Consider the following 21,579-nt stretch of genomic DNA (forward strand, 5'->3'; position numbering starts at 1 on the left):
TTTCACCCTCAGGGAAGTTGATGGGGATGAGGAGCAGCCTCACGATGGGGTGGCCCATTTCACCCTGTCTTCCTGAACTGCCAGGGAGCAGAGGAAGAAGAAGCCTAGACACAGCCCAGACCAGAGAGGTCGGGGCCCCTTTCCCCTCCCCATTTTCCATGGTTTTTTTTTGCTCAAAGACCTGTGGGACCCAGGCCCTTGAAGGGCACCTGATTCATAGCTGGTTTGAGGCTATGAAGCATAGATTCATCTTCCTTAGCAAATGGGCTGAACTCAGACCTTTGGTGAAGAGGTGGCTCAGGTGGCAGAAGCAGCCCAGAAGGCGGGGGTAGTGTGGCCAGTGGGAGATGAGAGGGCGCAGACCGGCTGGCAGCAGGTCTCAGCAAATTGGGCTTTCCGGGAAAGGCCAGGACCCCACTTCCCTAGGCAAATTCTGAGGGTTTCCGATCACCTTGTGGTTGCTAGATAGAAAGGAGCACCTCCACCGTCACTAGGGAAACACACAGAATAAACTACAGAGGTGTCTATATCAGTAAAATAGGGAGACTCTTCTCAAACGTTCCTTTAGCTGGATGAGCCCTGTCTCTCTGAAGCCCATCTGCCATGGATGAGAGTGGTCTCGGGGCTGTGACTCTCCACACACAATCCTGCCTCTCAAGTCCCCCCCCACCCCCCCCGAGTTTCCACTTAAGGGCCTGGGCTTCGCACAGAGAGAGTCAGAGAGACCCTCTCATTCTCAGTCTGAAGAAAGAGTCTCATTAACTTGTGCAGGACTTACCCACCAGCTTCTGAAGCTGAGGGGGTGGGACGGGGTTAAAGGAAAGGGATAGGAGGGGCAGGAGCGAGGGCCAAGCTCAGATGCTGGATGCCTGGCAACCAGGACTCACTCCTAGGAGGCAGAGCAGAAGGAAACGGCCTCTCTTTTAAAGCAGTTTTCACAACCCTGAAGCTCAACCCCTGCCGACCAGCCTCTTAGCAGATAGGCTAGGCTGGGAGGGCACCTCTCTAGCACCCCTCTCACTGCTGACAGAGCCTCTGGCAAGTCCGAATTCCACAGAATCAGGGTCGGACTTCCCCTCCTCTCAGGGGATGGTTCTGCTCAGCCTGCACCCCCAGGGAAGCTGAACAAAGGGCTGATGCTAAGGGAAAGGGTGGTGTTGAATTAACAGCCTGCTCACTGCTGGGCAGGGTCATAATCAGGCTCCATTTACTGGACATGATGGTGACATCTCTGAAAGCTCAGAGTCACCCATTCTGACAGGTGAGTGTGTGCCCCTCCACCCACTCAAACATCTTCCAGAAAGAACAGTGTACCAGACAGAATGAAAGAGTATTTAGGAAAGTGGTGGAGAAATCCACAGCAAGTGAGAAAGAAACCCCAGTCAGGACCCTCTTCTCTGCTTGCCAGGAAGCCAGGCATCCAGTTGTGCCTCCTCATAGCCCAAGTTAGGGGAATAAGTCCCTGAACATCGCTGTGTGGAGAAGTTATAGCAGCATCTGAGATTGACTTTTCATTAGCATGGCCCATGATTTCTTCTTAGCTCTCAACCCCATGGCCACCCCTGTCACAACTGGCCGAAGAACAAGCCATCCAGGCTGGCCAGAGATCAGTGCCCTTGCATTACTTTGCCAACAAAGGTCCATCCAGTCAAGGCTATGGTTTTTCCAGTGGTCAAGTATGGATGTGAGAGTTGGACCATAAAGAAAGCTGAGAGCCAAAGAATTGATGCTTTTGAACTGTGGTGTTGGAGAATACTCTTGAGAGTCCCTTGGACTGCAAGGAGATCCAACCAGTTTATCCTAAAGGAGATCAGTCCTGGGTGTTCATTGGAGGAACTGATGATGAAGCTGAAACTCCAATACTTTGGCCACCTGATGCGAAGAGCTGACTCATATGAAAAGACCCTGATGCTGGGAAAGATTGAGGGAGGGAGGAGAAGGGGATTACAGAGGATGAGATGGTTGGAGGGCATCACCAACTCAATGGACATGAGTTTGAGTGAACTCTGGGAGCTGGTGATGGATAGGGAGGCCTGCCGTGCTGCAGTCCATGGGGTTGCAAAGTTGGACACAACTGAGCGACTGAACTGAACTGCCCTTTGTTGGCTTATTCTCAACGTGTGGATTTCTGTCTCTGAAAGGAAAATGCTCCAAGCAGGGGCTTTACAGGCAGGCACACAGGTTTGAATCCCAGCTGTTGCTTACTGAGTGGCCATGGACAGACTATGTAGCTCCCTGGGGTTTCAGCTTTGTATCTGTGAACTGGTCAGAATACGACTCCTATATCTTAGGGCTAGTGTAGAATTAAATGAACTGAGCACTTAGCCCTATGCCTACAATGTCACTAGCACTGTTAGAAAAGCTTAGAGGTGGTGATGGCAGTACTGGGGTATCTATTGGGAGTTAGACGATCTGAATTTCCCCATCATCTCCATCCCTCCAGCATCAGTCAAGCCCTCCATGCTCGAGAGATGGCAGATCTGGTAAGAAAGAGGAATAGTCTGGTGATGGCTCAGCCTTTATAGAGAATCCACCTGCCAAATAGGAGACCTGGGTTTGATCCCTGGGTTGGGAAGATTCCCTGGAGAAGGGAATAGCTACCCCATCCAATAATCTTGCCTGGAGAATTCCATGGTGGAGCCTGGCAGGGTACAGTCCATGGGGTTGCAAAGAGTTGGACATGACTGAGCAACTAGCTCAAGTGAAGGAAGAGGGATGAGGGCAGGAGGCAGGAGGCCTGATTCTAAACCTGCCACGAGTCCTTACCCTGGGCAGGCTGTTCAGGCCTCCCAGGTTGGTGGAGAAGGGGAGGGAATACTCGCTTTGGGCAAAATCTCCCCTTATTTAAAACAATCTGGTCACAAAGTCTGGGTGAAGCCTGGGAGCTTGGGATTGTTAACTGAAGAGGTGGCTTCCTAGGGCAGGGGTGTGTGACCTGGGCACTGGCCGTTGAACATGTTTGGCTGCCGAGGGCCTTTGGATCTTCTGCTTCCAGGGGGACCTGGAGGACCTGGAGGGCCTGGGGGCCCAGGTGGGCCAGGTGGGCCAGGTGGGCCTTGGTCACCTTTGGCACCTGGAGAAAGAGAGAGAGAAGCAGGGGTGGGAGTTGATTAGAGAGCTGTAAGCAGAGATGGGTTCCACACAAGGGAAAAGGAGATGGAGCCGCTCCAGGGAGGCTGGCCAAATCCTGGACAGTGGTCCTCCAGCACTCACTCACACAGGGTCAAGGGAGCTCCCACAGAAGGCGCTGAGTTTCAACTCTGTGCCAGGAACTGTGCTGGGAATTTTAGAAATCTCCCCTTCTTCCCTCCCAAGTACTCTGTGAGGCAGTACCAGCAGCTCCTCGGGTGACCCGGGTCTCAGGGAAGTTCAGGGCTTGGCCCCAGGTCACAGCTGGAGCAGAGCTGCCCCACCCCCCCAACACTCAGGGCTGTTTCACTTCTTAGCTCATCCTCTTTTTGTTGGCTGATGTTGGGAGATCTCAACCCTGACTGTTTATTAGAATCACCCAAGGAGCTCAAATACAATTATAATGCCTGGACCCCATTCCAGATCACTTCATCAAAATGATGGGGAAGCTGGTCATCTGTAGTTTTTAAAACCTCCAAGGATGCTTCCAGGCATGAGAAATACTGCCCCATGTTGTGGAAGAGATCAGGGGGCGGCTGTCCAGCTTTGGGACCTTGGGCAGGCAGTGTATCCCTCTGAGACTGGTTCTTCATTTCCAGATTCTCAAACTCCCTGCCCTGCCCTGTGAGAACCCACTGAGGTCACCAGGGTGAGTGCGCTGATGGTTGGATTCCCTACACATCAGCAGGTGGAGTCACTACACACCTGATTCTGGTGGCCATGTGGGTGCAGCCCTTTGCAGGGGCCTTTGGCTCTGCAAGTTGCGTAAAGATGCCGGTAGTCTGGGATATTCAGCCCTGTGGTTCTATACTCCTTTCCTGGGCTGACGGGTGATCTGAGATCTCTTTAGCTGCCTCTTCCCAGCCCCACCAAATAGGCCTTTTCAGCTGCTTTAGAACTAAAGGGGCAAGCAGGGGTCACAGAGGCTGAGGGTGGTTCTAAGCCCCCAGCAGAAAAGGCAGAGATCATGGCAGATGTGGTCCAGCCCTCCTTTTCCTTCTCTGCCCTCTGGCCAGAGGACACACTGAGCTCTGGCCTAGTCTCTAGAATTGGAGTACACTCAGAGATGCTGCTTTCCTGAATGCTTTGTGGTCACCCTCATTTGTTTGGTAATATAGGGGTGTGCGATATTCTGGATGTGTAGATTTCCCATATAACTAAATATAACATGATCTTATAGTTTCAAAATATATTCAAACACACACACACACACACACACATATATATATATATATATATAAATCCTGTTGAAACACCTCTTAAATTTTACATATTTTGTGCACAACCTCCTTTTTTGGAACAAGGCATGCTAAACCTAATTTGATTTTTCCTGGGTGCTTTGATCTTTTCATAGCACCTGGTAAATGGCAGGTGCTCAAGAAATTTTGAAAGCTGGATGGGACACTGATTCAGGGTCACTGTCCTGAACATCTATCATCCTGGCTTTTTGAGGACAGATATCATGTCTTACTCATTTTCATATTTCCATTTTCAGCTGTTATAGCAAAGTCCCTAATTCATAAATGGTGTTCTCTGATATTCAAAAATGCTTATTGAACACACGAATAGGGTAGTTATGCTTTTATAGTACAAATGGTCCCCAAAGTAAAGTGCTTTTAAAATTCTATCTCTTCCTCCTCCATGACCATCAGCTGTCACTTACTCTTTCCACCATGTCATTGCCTTTCTGAAGCTTGCTGTGCCACAGATACCAATTACCTGCTTTTAACCTGGGCTGGAAACCAGATAAAGAAGATCAGCAACCATGTTTGCCTCAATCCTATGTTAAGAATCTTAGGATAAGGGTCTGAAGATGGCCTGAGCTCAACTCTGAAGCTTGTACTTTCTGTTGTCCTTTGAAACTTCTCACTTCTCTTGTTCTGGATTGCACTGGATTTAACAGATATTTGAAGGAAGTTTCCTTCATCCTAAATCCATCCAACCATGGCATGGTGCTTTATCTCAACTACTTATACTTAGATCTCAGATTTGGTCTTACTAACATTGGGCTTACACATGGTTTTCTCCTTGTCAAAAGCACAGAACTGTAAAACATGCTAAGAAACAGATGGGCATCTAGGGCAGATAAGGAGAGATGACCCAGAGCAGCCTTGGTACAAGAAACCAGGATGGTTTCTGGGCCCATTCGCCCCAGGAGAAGACCACGGCACCAGCCCCTTACCTGTGGGGAGCACATCATTGGACACATCCCCTTTGTCTCCCTTGTCACCCTTCTGCCCTGCTGGGCCCTCGTTTCCAGGCAAGCCCAGCTCACCAGGGTCTCCCTTTTCCCCTGGAGTTCCTGTGGCTCCAGGTGGCCCTGAGGAACAAAAATGATTTATGAGCCTGTTGTGCAGGAAATTCTGGTATACTACTTTGTAATACTGTGCTTTAATGTTTTTAAAGTGAAGCAGCTTCAGAAACCAAATACATAACACTTCATAATCATTTTAGGACAGCAGCAAGGTATAAATTCATGAAAGAATATACTTCTAGGTCATTCTGTTGAATTTTTTTAGAGACATTTTGCTGGGCCAACAGGTTGGAGAGAGGAGTGAACCCCAAGAGGGACAGTCACAGTGAGAGCAGAAAGAAGGGGAAGCCTCATCAGAAATCTGCCCTTCCCACCCCAGCAGGGAGGGCTGAGCACTTGGAGGACTTTGTTAGGCCCTTGAACAGTGGATGTTGTCATCTGCATTATCTGGTGTATCCTTCACAATACTGGGGTTGTAGGCTGGTCAGTTTTCCTTACTCTCACTTGGTAGAAATTGGAAATAAGGCCTACAGGGTTCACAACTGAGGCTGCTAAGTGAGCAGCAAAAATCTTGATTCCATCTCCAACACCCTTTTCTTTGACATTTGGATGCAAAATCTTTTTAAGCAAAATAGCAAAACAGATCACACTGCTTTAGGACAAGCATTATGAGGGATGGAGATATTGTGAACAACAGGTAATGGACAAAATTTCTGTCTCTGCTCACAGGGAGACATCACTACAGGAACTACAGTCCTACGAGGAGTAGTCAAGATCACACAGTGACTCATCGCAGCATTGGAAAATGGGCAGCACAGCATTCTGATGCTGGGAGAAAGGAAACCAATCTCGCACATCATGTGATGCCCCAACTCATAGCAGCTTCCACACAGCAGCTTCGCTGAGGTGAGGAGACAAAAAAGTAGAGTTTGGGGAGATAAAGGTGGCTGGGATTCATGGGACAGAATATGAGAGAGGAGGTCATTGTGTAGAAAGAGCTCTGGTGAACTTCAGAGGGGTTTCCTCAAGTCTTTGGCAGAGTAATAGTCTGTATAAGGTGAAAGTCTACCAGGCAGGGAAAAGAATGAACAGAAAGCCGCTCACTATGTGGCTCTCAGAGCTTGAACAGGGAAGGGTCCTAATTCCTGCCGGTCAAAGCAGAGGGATCTCAGAAAACGGCAGGCTGTAAGGTAGAGCCCTGGAAAGACTTGTGTTAGTAGCGGGGCTAAATTAGCCCACAGTCAAGGCTGCTGTGGACCTACCGTAACAAACCTTAAAAACACTGAGCCGTAAGCTTAACTGCCTGCCAGGATAGAATTCAAAATCTGAATCATTTAGTCAATGTAATGTAGCATATTAATAATTTAAGCAAGGAAAAAATTACATGATCATCTTGATGGATATAGAAAAGACATTTGATAAAATTCAACACCTATTTTGAATAAAAATTCTCGTCACACTAGGAATAGAAGGAAATGTCCTCAGTATGAAAAAGGGAATTTATGAAAAGAACCTACAGCTAACATCATCTCTAGAGCTTCCCTGTTGACTCATATAGGAAAGAATTCTCCTGCCAATGTAGGAGACTCAGGTATGATCCCCAGGTCGGGAAGGAAGAGGACATGGCTACCCACTCCAGTATTCTTGCCATGGACAGAGGAGCCTGGTGGGCTAGAGTCCATCAGGTCACAAAAGGTGGGACATGTCTGAGTGACTAAGCAACAACAACAACATTCCTAATAATGAAAGACTATATGCTTTCCCCCTAAGATCAGGAGCAAGACAATGGTACCTATTCTTGTCACTTTAAATAAAGTACAATAAGGCAAAGAAAAAGAAACAGAGGCAAACAGATTGGGGGGGGATGAATTAAAACTGTCTTTATATATGATATGATTATTTATGTAGAAAATTTATTAAAAAGCTGCTAGAACTTATGGGCACCTAGGGATACTAAGAGGGAAAGTGATTGCTTACTATGTGCAAAGATATTGCCAAATATGGATGAATTAATATGATATCCGATTGCAGGCATCATTTGTTCATTTTGACAGGAGCCTCCTGGAGATATCAGTCAACAGAGATATTTTTCAAAGGGGCAGAGATTTCAGGCAACAGAGAAGAGCCAGAGGCAAGTTTCAGTGAAAAACTTCAGTTTCTCTCAACCTCTATAACCAAGAGGCCTTAGGATTCATTGTTTTTCTAATTATGTGGCCAATCCCAAGCCTGCCTTAGGATTCATTGCTTTTTCTAATTATGTTGCCAGTCCCAAGCCCCTTCTTAAAGGTTCTGGCTGAGTTCCCCACCAGCTTGGCCAGTCCTCATTCCCTAACTGTCATTCTATGACATTGCAACTGTCCTCCCTCCAGATTTAAAACCAATTCTGATCCCCACCCCCAACTTCCTACCAGCTACACAGGATTCCTATATGACCATCCCAAGAGAATCATAGAATTTCAGATAGGAAGGCACCTTAGAGGTCATTTAGATTAACCTCCCATCCAACCCTGAACACCTCTCGACTCCCACCTGACTGGCTCTTCTCAAGCCCTTGCAGCAATGGGGAGGTTATTATTAATAAATCGTGTCACACCACAGATGGCGCTGCCATCCTAGCCCATTATTCCCTAAAATGTGCAACTGGCACTCCTAGCACCTTTTCTCTATGCCAAGGGGGTGATAAGCTCTTTTAGATTCAAGGGAGCCTACACAGACCATCCCAAGGAAGACAGCAGTGTATGAAAGAACCTGAAAGTGTTGATCACATTAAAAAATGCAACAAACAGGGAAACATTTGCTCAATTTCTGCCAATTGAATTGCTGGGGACACGGTGGAAGAGCATGTGAAGAAGAGCAAGGGAAGCCCCTGCATTGTAGCTACTGGAGGCTCTGCCGTGGAGTCAGTCACATGGTTAAGGCAGGTCCCACAATGCCTCTCTCACACCACGCTGAGATCCCATGGCTGGGGGTCACCTCTGCCCACAGTTATCAGGACATCTTTCTGGAAAGAGGCTCACTCACTGAAAAGCCCTTAATCAGGGACCTCTGCACGAGCGGACGTTCTTTTGTCAGTATTTTAAATAGGCAATTTGGCACATTATCTGAAGGACACAAAAGATGAGAACGTTGCCATAGAGTCCAGCCAGCACAATGCACCAGAAGATAACTGACACCTCCGAAAGGTGTCCTGTGACTCACATTCAGCAGCGCTCAGGAAATGGTATCTTCTAGTTACTTGAGGGTTTTCTTTTTCAAGCATTTATTCTAGTCACAAAGAGCCTTTGGCATCATCATTCGATTTCCTCTTCTTTTATTCCTTCCTTTTATGCATTTTTCCCCTTTCTCAAAAAGGCCAGGTGTGAAACAGGAGAACATTCTCACAGCTGGCATAATGCTCAGGGGCTGGTGCCTAATGCTCAGGATATTAAGGACTTTGCTCATGGGTGTATTTTGGCGCTCAGCTGCGTGTGTGCATGATCACTTTCTTCAAGAAAGGGGAGGGGACGTTTTGTCTATGTCGTCTTTGCCACCTCCACAAAGTTGTCCCTCTTCTTGGTTGGTGCAACCACCTTGGCCGTGCCTGGCCATGGCGTGCAGAAGCACACCACCACCTCATCACGTTCGCTGGCAGAGGTGGCGGATGTGGCACTGTCTGCCTTCCCCGACTTGGCTACGGGCAGGGACACTGTTAAACTCTGAGTGGCCTGGACCAGGGCAGTGTCTGTCCCATGACTGCTGGCAGGCTCGGAGTCAGCACATTCTGCTGCAGAAGAAAGGCCAGACTCTGCTCGCCTTGCTCGGGTGCTGGGTGTGGCTTTCTGCTATTTTCCTTTCTCGTCGCCAGTGCCCACTCAAAACAAGTCATTTTCCCAGCTTTAGAGTCTGGGGTTGTGTGATCAACTGGGGTCAACGCCATCTTCATTGCAGGGGGTGAAGGAGGACATCTTATTTTTGGCAGCGCCATCTGTCACCCACTGAGGTGGAGGAGATGGGAGCTGAGGGTATTATGCAAAACCCAGACCCAAGGCTGGGATGAATAAGGAGGAGGATGTTTATTTCTGTTTTTGTGGGGACTCAATTTTTAGAGAAAACACTGAAGCATTAACTCTTGAGTGAGAAAGTGAGAGGCAGATGGAAAGAAAGAAAATGCTTGGTTTTGAGGCATAGCATGTCAAACTTCGGAAAAGACGCTGTTTGCAAAAATGTTCAATTCTCTCTAAATCTAAGTTGATGGTTTCAAATAAATGTAGGCATTTCCACTCAGATTTCCTTCCCCACCCTTTGAAACAACACTACCACCTAATATCTAAAACTAATGCAGCACTTGCTCTGTGTCAGACCCTATTCTAAGCACTTTATATATATAAATTTAATCTTCCTAAAAACACTATTACTATTCTCATTTTCCAGTTAAGGAAACAGGGCGATTAAGTAACTTGCCCAGGTGCACACAGCTAGTAAGCAGACGAGCTGGGATCCAAACCAAGACTTCAAGCTCTGACTCTGGCCTATTCCACTCTTGTTCTTAGCTTTCCTAAGATCAGAAGGTGAGGGTTAGCTTCATATTTCAATATCCTGGAAACAACCGTTAGTCTGGAGCTCTAAACTCTGGTCTCATTAGGTTGGTCTTCTCAAGAGCCCGCAGTGGCTCCTGGCTGCCTCCTGCAGACACAGAGCTGAAACCCCTGCTCCCTCCCCACCGCACCATCCTCACCTGGGGCCCTTCTCATAGGCAGGGCCAGCCTCCCTAACAGTGCCTCCAAGTAGGGCCTTTTCCTTCTCTCCTTGCAGTGCCCTCCCCATTTCCCCTCTATTTATTTCCAAGGTGTGGATCACATGTCTCTCTCTTGTCCTTTACACTTAGCTCCACGGTACAACCCATCCTCTATACAGGATCCTATTTGTCCATTATCTTCACAATTAAGTTCAGATTTTTCTTCTGGCAGCATTCCCTGCTGTACAGAATAAAGCACCATCATATCAGAATAACCAGTTACAGAATTCATGCTGTATATAAACTCTATCTTCTCTTTCAACAGGACTGCAAGCCCTTATGGACACAAACTATGTCCTACTGTTCTCATTCCTTCCTTCTTCACTCATCAGTTCTTTACTGAGCCTTAGCTGGGGCTGGCAGAGAGCTGTGGCAAATAACAGGATACACAAGGCACAGTCTCTCCTTCACAGACAAACACTGGAGCAGACTGTTTCAAAACTGGAAGCCATGTTAGAGTTGTTGGAAGCCCGGCTCCTCGGTGTACAGGTGAGGAGACCCAGGCCCTCGAAGCCAGGCAGAGTTCACGGCAGGTGCTCCCCGAATGCCTTTCCTGGCTCCCTTCTGCTTGCAGAGCAGGGGTAATTCTTTCCGCCTGACACGTGGGTTCTTGATGAACTGTGCATCCAGCCTGTGTCCTATGGGCTTCTCTGAAGGGCTGGTGTCTTCCCACCCTCCTGGTGAGACTCAGAATGAGGCTCAGCAGCATCCTTAGACAATTAATAGCACTAGCTCCCAGGGCCCGGGCTTCCTTCCCCCTGCTCCTGCTTTGTAGCACCTCGGGTAATGCCTCTTGGACTCAACCCCCTCCAGCCTGGAAGTGTTCGGTGCTGTCGTGTTTAAGAGCAGGGGTCCAGGAGCCAAGGCCTGGAGTCAAGCCTGCCTCTTACGCTTATTAGCTTTTGGACACTGGGCATGTTATGTCCACTATGACTGCCCGCCTTCACTGGGTGCACCAGGCTCTGGAGCCTGGTTCTCACGGACCTCACGTTCTCCCTAGGCGGCCAGACCATCAGCACATCAGCGAGCAACACGAGCAGAGGAGTTCAGGGAGGGATCTATGCTTCGGAGGAGAGCAGGGGATGTTACTGAGCTGGTGAGGCAGGGGTGGGAGGGGGTGGTGAGGCAGATACGGAGGTCAGGGGCAATCTTGAAGAGGAGGAGGAGGTATCAGCTGCAATTGCTCCAGGGGAGGGATGGGCCGGGGCAGTGGTGCACAGGCCCTGCCAGAGGGCCCGGGCCTGTTTGGAAAATGGAAAGATGAGACTTCTTCATCTGGGAAAAATAAGGCTCGCAAACATCCCCATCTCCTGGGGCTGTTGTGAAGACTCAGTGAGGTAAATGTAGAGAGGATTTGGTAGAGTGCCTGACAGTGAATGTCAGCTGTTAATATATACCATTGTTCAGAGACCACTGCTAGAGTGCACAGCCTGCTGCTGCTGCTAAGTCGCTTTGGTCTTGTCCAACTCTGTGCGACCCATAGACGTGCACAGTCTAACCCAGTCCTATCTCTGCGGAACACGGGCTCTTTAGCCTGTTTTTGGAAACAGCACTTGTTGTTCCCTCTTTCTGGAAGGCATGCCCACTCCTCCCCTCTCCCAACCCTGCCTGCCAAACCACTAAAGATCCTGGAGCTCTCTGCTGACGTGATGGCCCCTCCTTCTCCATGGCTATGACCCTGGCCCTGAGGGTCACATCCTGCATGTGGCTGGCAGAGAGACCCAGACCACCATGCAGAAGGCTCTGGAAGGGCCTGGCCCCCGCCTCCCACCTCACCTGGCTGTATGCCGCCTCCCCCAGCTGCCCTAGCAGGGCCTTGGCAGGTGTGTGCACCCCACTTGGGCCACCGTCTGCCTTGCTCTTATTCCTCAGGTCTGACCTCCGACATGACCTCTTGACCCCCTTTCTCTGCCCCGCTTATAGCACACTGTTCTTTCCTTTCTGCTCCTCACCCCGTGATTACAGATGCATCTGATTGTGGACTTTACGTCCGCCTCCCCACCAAGGACAGTAAGTTCCATGATACAATAGGGGCTGCATCTACTTTGTTTCCGCACCAGCACTGGGAACCCTCTCAATAAATGCCTGCTGAGGAATGCTCCCACCCTCTGCTAGGGCTTCTCCTGCTGCTCAGCCTGTCCTTGGCCTCCTTTGCTGGCTCCTCCCTCCTACTTGGTCACTAGATACTGCTGCTCCTCCTGGATGGGCCCAGGCTCTCCTCTTGGGTGGCTCCCTCCCGAAGGGGCTGGGCCCATGGCCCCAAAGCCCATCTCCTTGGGTGACTCCCTAAGGTACACCTCGAGCCCCAGGGTTTCCTCTGATTGCAGACCGGCATCTTCAAGGCCCTCTGACACCTCCTCCTGGACATTTCAAGGCGTTTCAAACTGAGCACATCCCATGCTAGGACCTAAGTCGGTCCAGGGCTCTCTCCACCTTAGGGAAGGGTGGTCATGCAGGAGGAAGATCTTGGAGTCAGCCTTGGTACTTCCCTCCCCCTTCCTACTTATATTTGCCTTCCCCAAGTACTGTTGATTTTACCCCCAAAACATCACTCAGCTCATCAAGCTTTGCACATCCCACCTGCATCCCTTCTGCCTGCCTGCTGCGTAGCCTCTTCACTGTCTCCCTGCCTTGGCTCCCATGCTTGCTCGAGTTTGTCCTCCCCCAGTGGGGGTATCACAGAAAGGCAGATCTGATCATGTCCCTCTCCTCCTCAAAACCCCTCTGTGGCTTCTCTTGGCTCCCAAAACAAAGCCAGTTCCTCTCTGTGGCCCTGCCAGCTCTGGCCCCTCCTCCCACTCCCTGCAATTACACTGGTCTCTGGGTGGGAATGAGAATGCATCCTGGGCCCAGGAAGGGAGCAGGGGAGGGCATTCACAGCCCCTGGGCTTTGGCAGGGTGGCGGGGACAGCAGAGCCCTTGGTTTCTAGTCAGATGGTCCAGGCTAGAGTCTGAGCTGGTTGAGGGCTGAGCCATGCTCCCAACAGCCCGTCCTTGGACACAGGGTTTTCACAGCCTCCTCTCTTCCCTCCTGCAGCCTCCCTTGTGTGGCTGCCCAGGGAGGTATGCAGGGCAAGGGGCCGAGTACAAACCCTGGTTCTTAAAATGCCCAGGGCTAACCTGATTTGGCTGAGTTACCTCTCTGGTGTCAATTTGACCACAGTCACCTCTCATCCTCTCTGTCCAGCTACCCTGGCCAGGGCAGGAACTGACCCTTGAACAAACTTGGGGTATCAGTACAGACACTCTTTCCTCTTCCATCTGTCTGTTTGCATCAGAGCAAGCAGAGGAGCGGACATCAGTTCCCAGGAACACTGCTTCTCCCAGGCAGCCTGGACATACACCGTCATCAGGGTTGGACCAAAAGGAGGCCCTTATAGCCTCAGAACACAGCAGCTTCCAGGCAACACTTAACCAGCTTTGCATTCAGAGATGCAGCACTTTCCCCCACTGCACCAGTGTTGGCTCATCCAACATGCTATGAGGGAGACAAAACAACCAAGGGATTTAATTAGAAAAGCTGTGCCTAAATACCCATTTTTCCTCTTTTTCCACTGGCTCCTTTTTCGCCTTTTGGGCCCTGGGGACCAGGCTGTCCGTTTGATCCGTTGTGTCCTGGTAATCCACTGACTCCGGGAGGCCCTGCATCAAAACACGGGAAATGGGAACACTGAAAAAATTTTTCACTGAAGTTAATTTCCTTTAGCCAGTGAGACTGGGCAGGCATCAAGACCTCTCCCAGAGCTTCTCCTGCTTCTTCCTTTCCTTCCCCACCACCACCCAAAGCAGTGTCAGGTAGGGAATGGTGATGGCAGGCTCTCAAGTGGAAGGGGGCCGGAGAGCTGGTGACTCGGGCAGAGAGAAGGTGGGGGGGGGACACAGCAGTAGTCAAGGCTGCCTCCGGACTCTTCCCCCCTCCCTGCCTCAGTCCCTTCTGAGGGATCCTGGGGAGCCAGCCACCCACATCCTCCCTGCAAACTCAGAATATCTATAGGTTCTTACCTGCTGGGCCAGGTGGTCCTACAACAGAAGAAAAATTTAGATGATAAACCACAGATAGAAGTAAGCTAAGTTAACTTCCGAACTCAAAGAACAAAGAGCATCTTCCCCCTCTTAAAACAGACTGATCATCTATGAGCCCCAAGGAATTGCCCTGTGCCTTTTATTTAGAACTCAGTATATTTGCCCAAAGAGCCTTAAAAACAATTAGACAAATACCCATAGCCCAGTCAAACCCACTTTTGCTCAAGTTCTAGTGGACTAAGAATAATTTCTAAGTGGCTTCACCATAGACTCCAAAGTCAACTTAATTACATGAGGTTTGGTGATCATGTGGGTGGGCCTGCAGCAGTTTGTGTGCAGCTAGGTGTCAGGAAGTGCTGCATTTGCAGGGCTGAGCCAGCTGTCCTGGGAGCAGCCCTGAATGCACTCATCCAGACAGCCTGTCTCCTCTGGGCCACCCAGGGGAGTTGAGAGCAAAAGCTGGTTTGCTGGGTTTCTATTTTGTTGCACAAAATTGCCTGAGAAAACCTGAGGGCTCAGATCAGGTAACAAATACCTTTCTTCATTTGTAATCACCCTAAAAAGGATCTAAGGTGTTCGGGTGAATCATTTACACATAATCTAACACAATAAATTGTTCCACAAACAGTTTTAGTGTCAATTATTCCACTTAATAAGCACTCATACAGACCAGTCAGGTTGCAACATGAACAGCTGAGGGTCTTTGTTTCTCTGACCACATAAACAGTCACCAATATTGGAGTGGGTGTGTGCAGGCTCAGTTGCTTCAGTCGTGTCCAATTCTTTACAACCCCATGAACTGTAGCCCACCAGGCTACTCCATCCATGGAATTCTCCAGGCAAGAATACTGGAGTAGGTTGCCATGCCCTTCTCCAAGTGGAGTGAGAAGGTCTGTCTAAAGATCCAAGTCCTGTGACTTTTCAGAAAACCACCATTTACGAAGCACTTACTGTGTGCACCAAAATCTACCCATAGAAACCCTGGGACTTCCCTGGTGGTCCAGTGGTTAAGAATCCACCTAATAATGCAGGGGACATAGGTTCAATCCCTGGTCTGGGAAGATCCCACATTCCTCAGTGCAGCTAAGCCTTTGCACTGCAACTACTGAGCCTACACACCCTGGAGCCCATGTCCTACAACAGAGAAGCCACTGCAAGGAGAAGCCCATGAACCAGCCGGCAGTGAAGAGTAGCTCCGGCTTGCAGCAACTAGAGAAAGCCAGCGTGCATCAATGAAGACTCAGTGCAGCCAAAAATATTAATAAAATAATAATAATAATAATAATAAAGAAATCTTGGTCCTTGAATCTGTCATGTTTACAATCGAGCTGAGTTAGGTGAATACTCTGAAACCACAGCGAGATATGAGGGAGCAACAGAGAAGCAACCACAGAGGTGCTGGGACAGTCTGGGCAAAGGGCAGTCTGAGCAGGACTTCAGAGAGGGTAAGCCTTCACTTGTAGCTCTGAAGGCCCAGGGGGCCTGAGACAGCTGCAGGGCTGAGGTATGGGCACCCCTGCACGAGACCAACTGGAGCAAAGGTCCAGGGGTGAGAGAGAGAAGGGAAACTGGCCCAGCTGGAATGTGTGGTGATGAGGCCGGGGTACTTGGCGGAGGGATATGGCGCAGCAACGCTTGAAGGCCTGGTGGCGGGGCATAGGCAGTATCTGCAAGGCAGCACGGAGCCGTAGTAGAGTTTTAAGAAGGGAAGATGACACTGAAATCTGCGCGCTTGTGATCCTTTCTGTAGATGGAAATAGAATACAACTAGGGAGAAGGAAATGGCAACCCACTCCAGTGTTCTTGCCTGGAGAATCCCAGGGACAGGGGAGCCTGTTGGGCTGCCGTCTATGGGGTCGCACAGAGTCGGACACGACTGAAGCGACTTAGCAGCAGCAGCAGGGAATGAGATGAGAGAGAGAGAAAGAGGCGGGGGTGGGGGTGGGGAGGAGAAAATATTCAGAGGATGTTTGTAGTTCAAACTTGGGACAAGGTTGAAGATAAATGTGGTTGGTGGCTGTAGCGTTGTAGAGGGAGCTAGAAATGCGAGAGGTATTTTCAGCAGAAGAACGGGCAGGACTCCTTGTCTGGTTGGAGGCAAAACAGAAGGCCTCTCAGATGATTCGGTGCCTGGAAGTATCCAGTCCTATTTGAAAGACATGAAAACCTTCAAAAGAGCAAGTGTTTGACAGTATGCTTTATATATATATATAGTCCTATGTTGCGCAAAAATGATTTGCTGAAAATGACACGGCATTTTCTAGGATCAGGGTAGCCTGTAGTCTCACCACAAGATGGCGCCACAAACGCCCTTGTAAGGACGCAATGTGGACTTTGCATAGCTGTCAGAAAGAAATCAATCCACAGTCAATCCAGATTGCCGATAGAGCCAAATTCAGATGTGCAGATTGGTAGAAAAAAAGTGAACAAGCAAGAATCAACTGTATATAGTAGGTTGCAAGAGTTCTCGGGACAGTCCGTTTCCATGCAATGGAGTATTCGAGAGAGGTCCTGGCCGGAGCTGTACACTTAGGGCACATTAGTTAGGGCCAAGGATGTTGCTATGATGAGGTGCTTAGATTAGGGTTTACTGACCCTGACCCGACGTCCTTGACATCCTACGGCTATAGTTCTTAGTCACTTGAGGCCTAGAGTCAACTAGAATGCTTGTAAAGATGCAGATACCTGGGACCAGTCTGGAGATTCTGATCCAGTTTGAATTAGCATGAGGCCCGGGAACCTGCATTTTTACCAAGCACCACAAGTTACTGAAGTGCAGATGGTCCTGGGTCCCCTGGACCTGATGTGAAAGTTCTCTGGGAAAAGAATCAGTCATTGTCCTTACAGGGGTTCCTGACCCTAGAAAGACTGGGAGATACTACCCTTGAGGTAAGAGTGAAATATCTGAGCCAAATCTGGGGATGCAGAGAGGGGGACACACCCTACCTGGAGGGAGGCAGGAGACAGAAGCAGCACCAGGAAAGAGAGAGAGAGAGTGCTCTGGAGATGGAAGAGCGAGGCTAGCCCAGCAGGCCTCATGCATGCGTGCAAACTCAGTTGTGTCTGACTCTGTGACCTCAAGGACTGTAGCCTGCCAGGCTTCTCTGTACATGGGACTTTTTGGGCAAGAATCCTGGAGTGGGTTGCCACTTCCATCTCCAGGGGATGATCCTGGCCCAGGGGTCGAACCCAACATCTCCTGCATCCCCTACATTGGCAGGCAGATTCTTTAACACTGCACCACCTGTGAAGTCCACGCTCAGGCCTTGAAACTAGAGAATTTCAGAAAAGAAAGGATAACAGTTTCAAAGAGCTCAGGAGCAGAGTGATGTAGACTGTCCTAGGGTCCCCAGGATACCAACAGAGCTGCTCATGGCCCCTCACACCCAGACGCAGCCCCAAATATGAGTCATTATAATAATGTCAGATGTCAAATAACATGTGCCAACTAGCCACTAGAAAACTGTCTTGCAGGATGTTTTCTCAGCTCCTGACCCTTGTCCCCTTCTGGAATAACAGACCCTCTAGGAACACGTGTAGGCAGTCACATTCATATTAAGGCTGTACGCAGAGCTGTTCCCTGGGCCTGCCACCAGTGCCCTTATACAAGGTTCCATGCTAAGAAGGGGGCTTCCCACTTGGGTTGGACAGCTTTGAGGCCTCAGCTCCCACCCTCTGTGTGCTGGTCTACCCTCTACAACTGGCCCTGCTGCCAGCTATTCTGCCAGTCCCAGGGCACCTGATGTGGAAAAATATGTATCTTTCCCCACATGCCCCATTAAAGTGGAGCTTTGGTCTAATCTCTTTTATTTGGTGCATTTCAATTTTGGATTATGGCCATGAAAACCTTAAAAATGTGAAGAGTTGGATATTATTTCAAGTGCCAACTCCAATCAGTTAGGACAACTTTCTGCAATACCACAAAAGAATGACCTGGGACCTGAGGCCATGCTAGGTAGCAACAGTGGTCCACGACTGATGCCTGGGTATAGGATAAGAAGAGTTATCACAGACTTGGAGTCATGTCTCTGCAAGGAGAATGGGCACTGTGGATCTGAAGCACCTTGGTCCCAACAAGCAGTTCAGCAATATGATGATTTAGAGATTTTCCAATAAGCCTATATGTGGAGGCCACTGGAAGTGAAGAATTACCCAAGACCTGCCTTCTTCACGATAGCCTGCTCTTCCAGAAGACACACTTCTGGGGTCCCAAGGAAACCTGGGATCAGGGGTAAGATGCATCCAGAAAACCATATGTCATTTGACAAACTCTGCATTAGCAAAATCCTAAAGCCTGACTACTCTGGCTTGTGAACTGCCCTCACTATTCACCTGAGATGTCACAGGCTGCACAAAACTCCACGGCATCTGTCCTTGTCCCCAGAGCAACCACAGCTGAGTCCTGGGAAAGGAAGAGGAAGGGACTTTCCTGGTCACAGCTGGACTAGCCTCAAGTCACAAGCACCTGCTTTTTCAAAGATGACTCCAGTGAAGAGCTAGATCTTGTTCTCAGGCCCAAACCCAGGGTCTGTCCTGGCAACCCTTCCTGAAGGTGTCATCTGGGAGCCTTGTAACCTTGTAACCTCTGGATTGCTGCTCTCTGCCTCTCCCCCTGAAGCTCCCCAGTTCGGTCCTGGGTCCTCTTACCTCCCTGCCCCCAGTACAGGCACCTTGGCCTATCCCTGGGTGCCTCCTTGCCTTGTAAAAAAGTACATACAACTTGTACTTTTCACACCTAAGTTTTAATTGAAGAGCTTTCTGTGTAAAAGAAGACCCAATTTCAAGCTGTCATGAAAAAAGGAACTGGCTTTTGAAAAGCATTTTTAGGTGCCAAAGAATAACCTCCTCAACCCATCTCCAGCACAGATGCGATCCTGTCAATCTCCCCTAAGTGGTCTCAATAGCTCTGGCCCACATTCACTGAACAGCCTGGCTCTCATTCTATCACTATAAAAATCAAAAAGGAAGAGGCTTTTCCTGTGCCTCTCAACAGCGCTTTTGTGCCTGTAATTCAATCCATTTGAGCATTTCTCTAGCGCTCATTACTGTCACATGCAGCAACGCTGAAAAGGGACTCCCAGAGACTGTAAGAAAGGTGCTTAAGCCACAAGGGTTTCAGAATAAAGGACTAAGCTGTTCTGAAGATATTTAATTTTCTGTAAGGGCTGAAATGTGACTTGAGTAATAACTCAATTAGCATTTTCTAAGAAGCTACAGGATCACAGCTTTTCTCTCAGGTTAAACTAAGCCAAGAGTCAGGTTTGGACTCAGAGTTCCCCAGGAAGCATCTTTCTTGCTAGCCCACCACTCCCATTAATCACTTACAAAAGTCAGATTTAGTCACTCTACAAATGCGACCAGAGCTCCTAATGCCTGGCAGGTACTGAGAGGTCCTGGGGAGAATGTTGCAGCATAGGTTTCTTCCAAGTCCATGCACACTGTGCAGGGGTTCTCAGCCTTCCCCAGTGCAGCCCTGTGAAGTGACCAGGACCTCCTCAGAGCCTGGAGCCTAAGACTGAGGAGACCCAACACAAGCTCCAGCTGGCTTCAAAGTCTTGTGGTTATCTTTAGAGTCCATGAGAGCTGTGCATTTATTCCATAATAGAATTTTTTTTCAATTGAAGAATAGTTGGCATACAAATTATATTAGTATCAGGTGTAGTACATCATGATTCAACATTAATATATATTACAAACTGATCCCCACAAGTCTAGTAATCTTTCACAATACAAAGTTACTGTGATAATATTGACTATATTCCTTATGCTGGACACTACACTCCCATGACTCATCTATTTTATAACTGGACATCTATACCCCTTAATCTCCCTCACTTATTTCTTTTATCCCCTAACCCCTCCCTCTTGTCTCCTCTGGCAACCACCTGTTTGTGTCTGTGAGCCTGTTTCTGTCTTATTATGCTTGTTCACTTGTTTTGTGTTCTAGATTCCATATGTAAGTGAAATCATACATTTGTCTTTCTCTGTCAGACTTATGTCACTTAGCATATTACCCTCGAGGTCCATCCATTTTGCTTCAAATTTCGGTCTTTTTTAATGACTGAGTAGTATTCTATTGTGTGTATTTCTACCATACCTTCTTTATCCATTCGTGTATCATGGGCACTTAGGTTTTCATATCTTGGCTATTGTAAATAATGCTGCAGTGAAGACAGGGGTGCATATATCTTTTCTAATTAGTTTCTTATTTTTTTCAGATAAATACCCAGAAGTGGAATTGCTGGATCATATGCTACTTCTTTTTTTAATTTTTTAAGGAACCTCCATACTGTTTTCCATAGTAGCTGCACCAATTTACATTCCTACCAACAGTGCATAAGAGTTCCCTTTTCCACATCTCCTTGACACTTATTTTTAGTTGTCTTTTTGATAACAGCCATTCTAACATGAATGAGGTGATATCTCATTGTGGTTTTAAATTGCATTTTCTTGATGATTAGTGAAAATGAGCATCTCTTCATGTGTCTGTTGGTCATCTGTATGTCTTCCTTGGAAAAATGTCTATTCATGTCCTCTATCCATTTTTTAATTAAATACATTTTTATATTGTGTTCCTTATATATTCAATATTTTGGATATTAACTACTTATCAGATAAATCGGTTGCAAATATATTCTCCCATTTGCTTGGTTTGCTTTTCCGTTGATGTTTCCTTTGCTGTGCAAAAGATTTTTAATTTTTTATAGTCCCATTTTTAAATTTTTTCTTTTGTTGCTTGTACCTGAGGACACAGAGCCAAAATTTATTGCTAAGACTGATGTCAAAGAGTATATTTCTTGTTTTCTTCTAGGAGTTTTATGGATTCAAATCTTATATTTAAGCAATTATTCTGTTTTGAGCTTATTTTTGCAGATGGTGATCCAGTGTCATTCTTTTGCATGTGGCAATCCACTTCCCCAACACGACTGAGCGACTTCACTTTCACTTTTCACTTTCATGCATTGGAGAAGGAAATGGCAACCCACTCCAGTGTTCTTGCCCAGAGAATCCCAGGGACAGAGGAGCCTGGTGGGCTGCTGTTTATGGGGTTGCACAGAGTTGGACCCGACTGAAGTGACTTAGCGACTTAGCAACACCATTTTATTGAAGAGACTGTTTTTTTCCACTGTCTGTTATTGGCTCCCTTGTCATAATAAATTAATTGATGATAGAAGCATCTATTCTGTTCCATTGATCTATATGTTTGTTTTTGTGCCAATACCATACAGTTTTGATTCACTGTGTTGTACAGGAGAAAGTAACAACACTGTAAATCAACTATACTCCAATTTTTTTTTAAAGAACCATATAGTTTTGATTACTATCTTTGCAATACTGTTTGAAATGAGGAAGTTTGAAGTTCTTTGTTCACCTTTCTTAAGATTTCTTTGGCTATGTG

The 21,579-nt window shown here is 48.0% G+C and overlaps 1 protein-coding gene across 3 annotated transcripts in view; it reads right to left on the reverse strand.

The window, feature by feature from the left end:
* The window catches only part of GLDN (gliomedin), a 57,545-nt gene that overhangs the window by 11,154 nt on the left and 24,812 nt on the right, over positions 1 to 21,579 (reverse strand). The window contains exons 3-6 of one of the 3 annotated variants that reach the window (XM_004010614.6): positions 14,160 to 14,177; positions 13,692 to 13,799; positions 5,312 to 5,449; positions 2,936 to 3,073 (exon numbers count right to left, since the gene is read on the reverse strand). In XM_004010614.6, the coding sequence (XP_004010663.1) occupies positions 2,936 to 3,073; positions 5,312 to 5,449; positions 13,692 to 13,799; positions 14,160 to 14,177 (402 nt within the window). The remainder of the gene's footprint in view (positions 1 to 2,935; positions 3,074 to 5,311; positions 5,450 to 13,691; positions 13,800 to 14,159; positions 14,178 to 21,579) is intronic. The other 2 variants (XM_042252464.2, XM_060417977.1) reach the window with 2 other exon arrangements.

This window comes from Ovis aries, chromosome 7 (assembly GCF_016772045.2).
Source record: "Ovis aries strain OAR_USU_Benz2616 breed Rambouillet chromosome 7, ARS-UI_Ramb_v3.0, whole genome shotgun sequence".
Classification (NCBI taxonomy): Eukaryota; Metazoa; Chordata; class Mammalia; order Artiodactyla; family Bovidae; genus Ovis; species Ovis aries.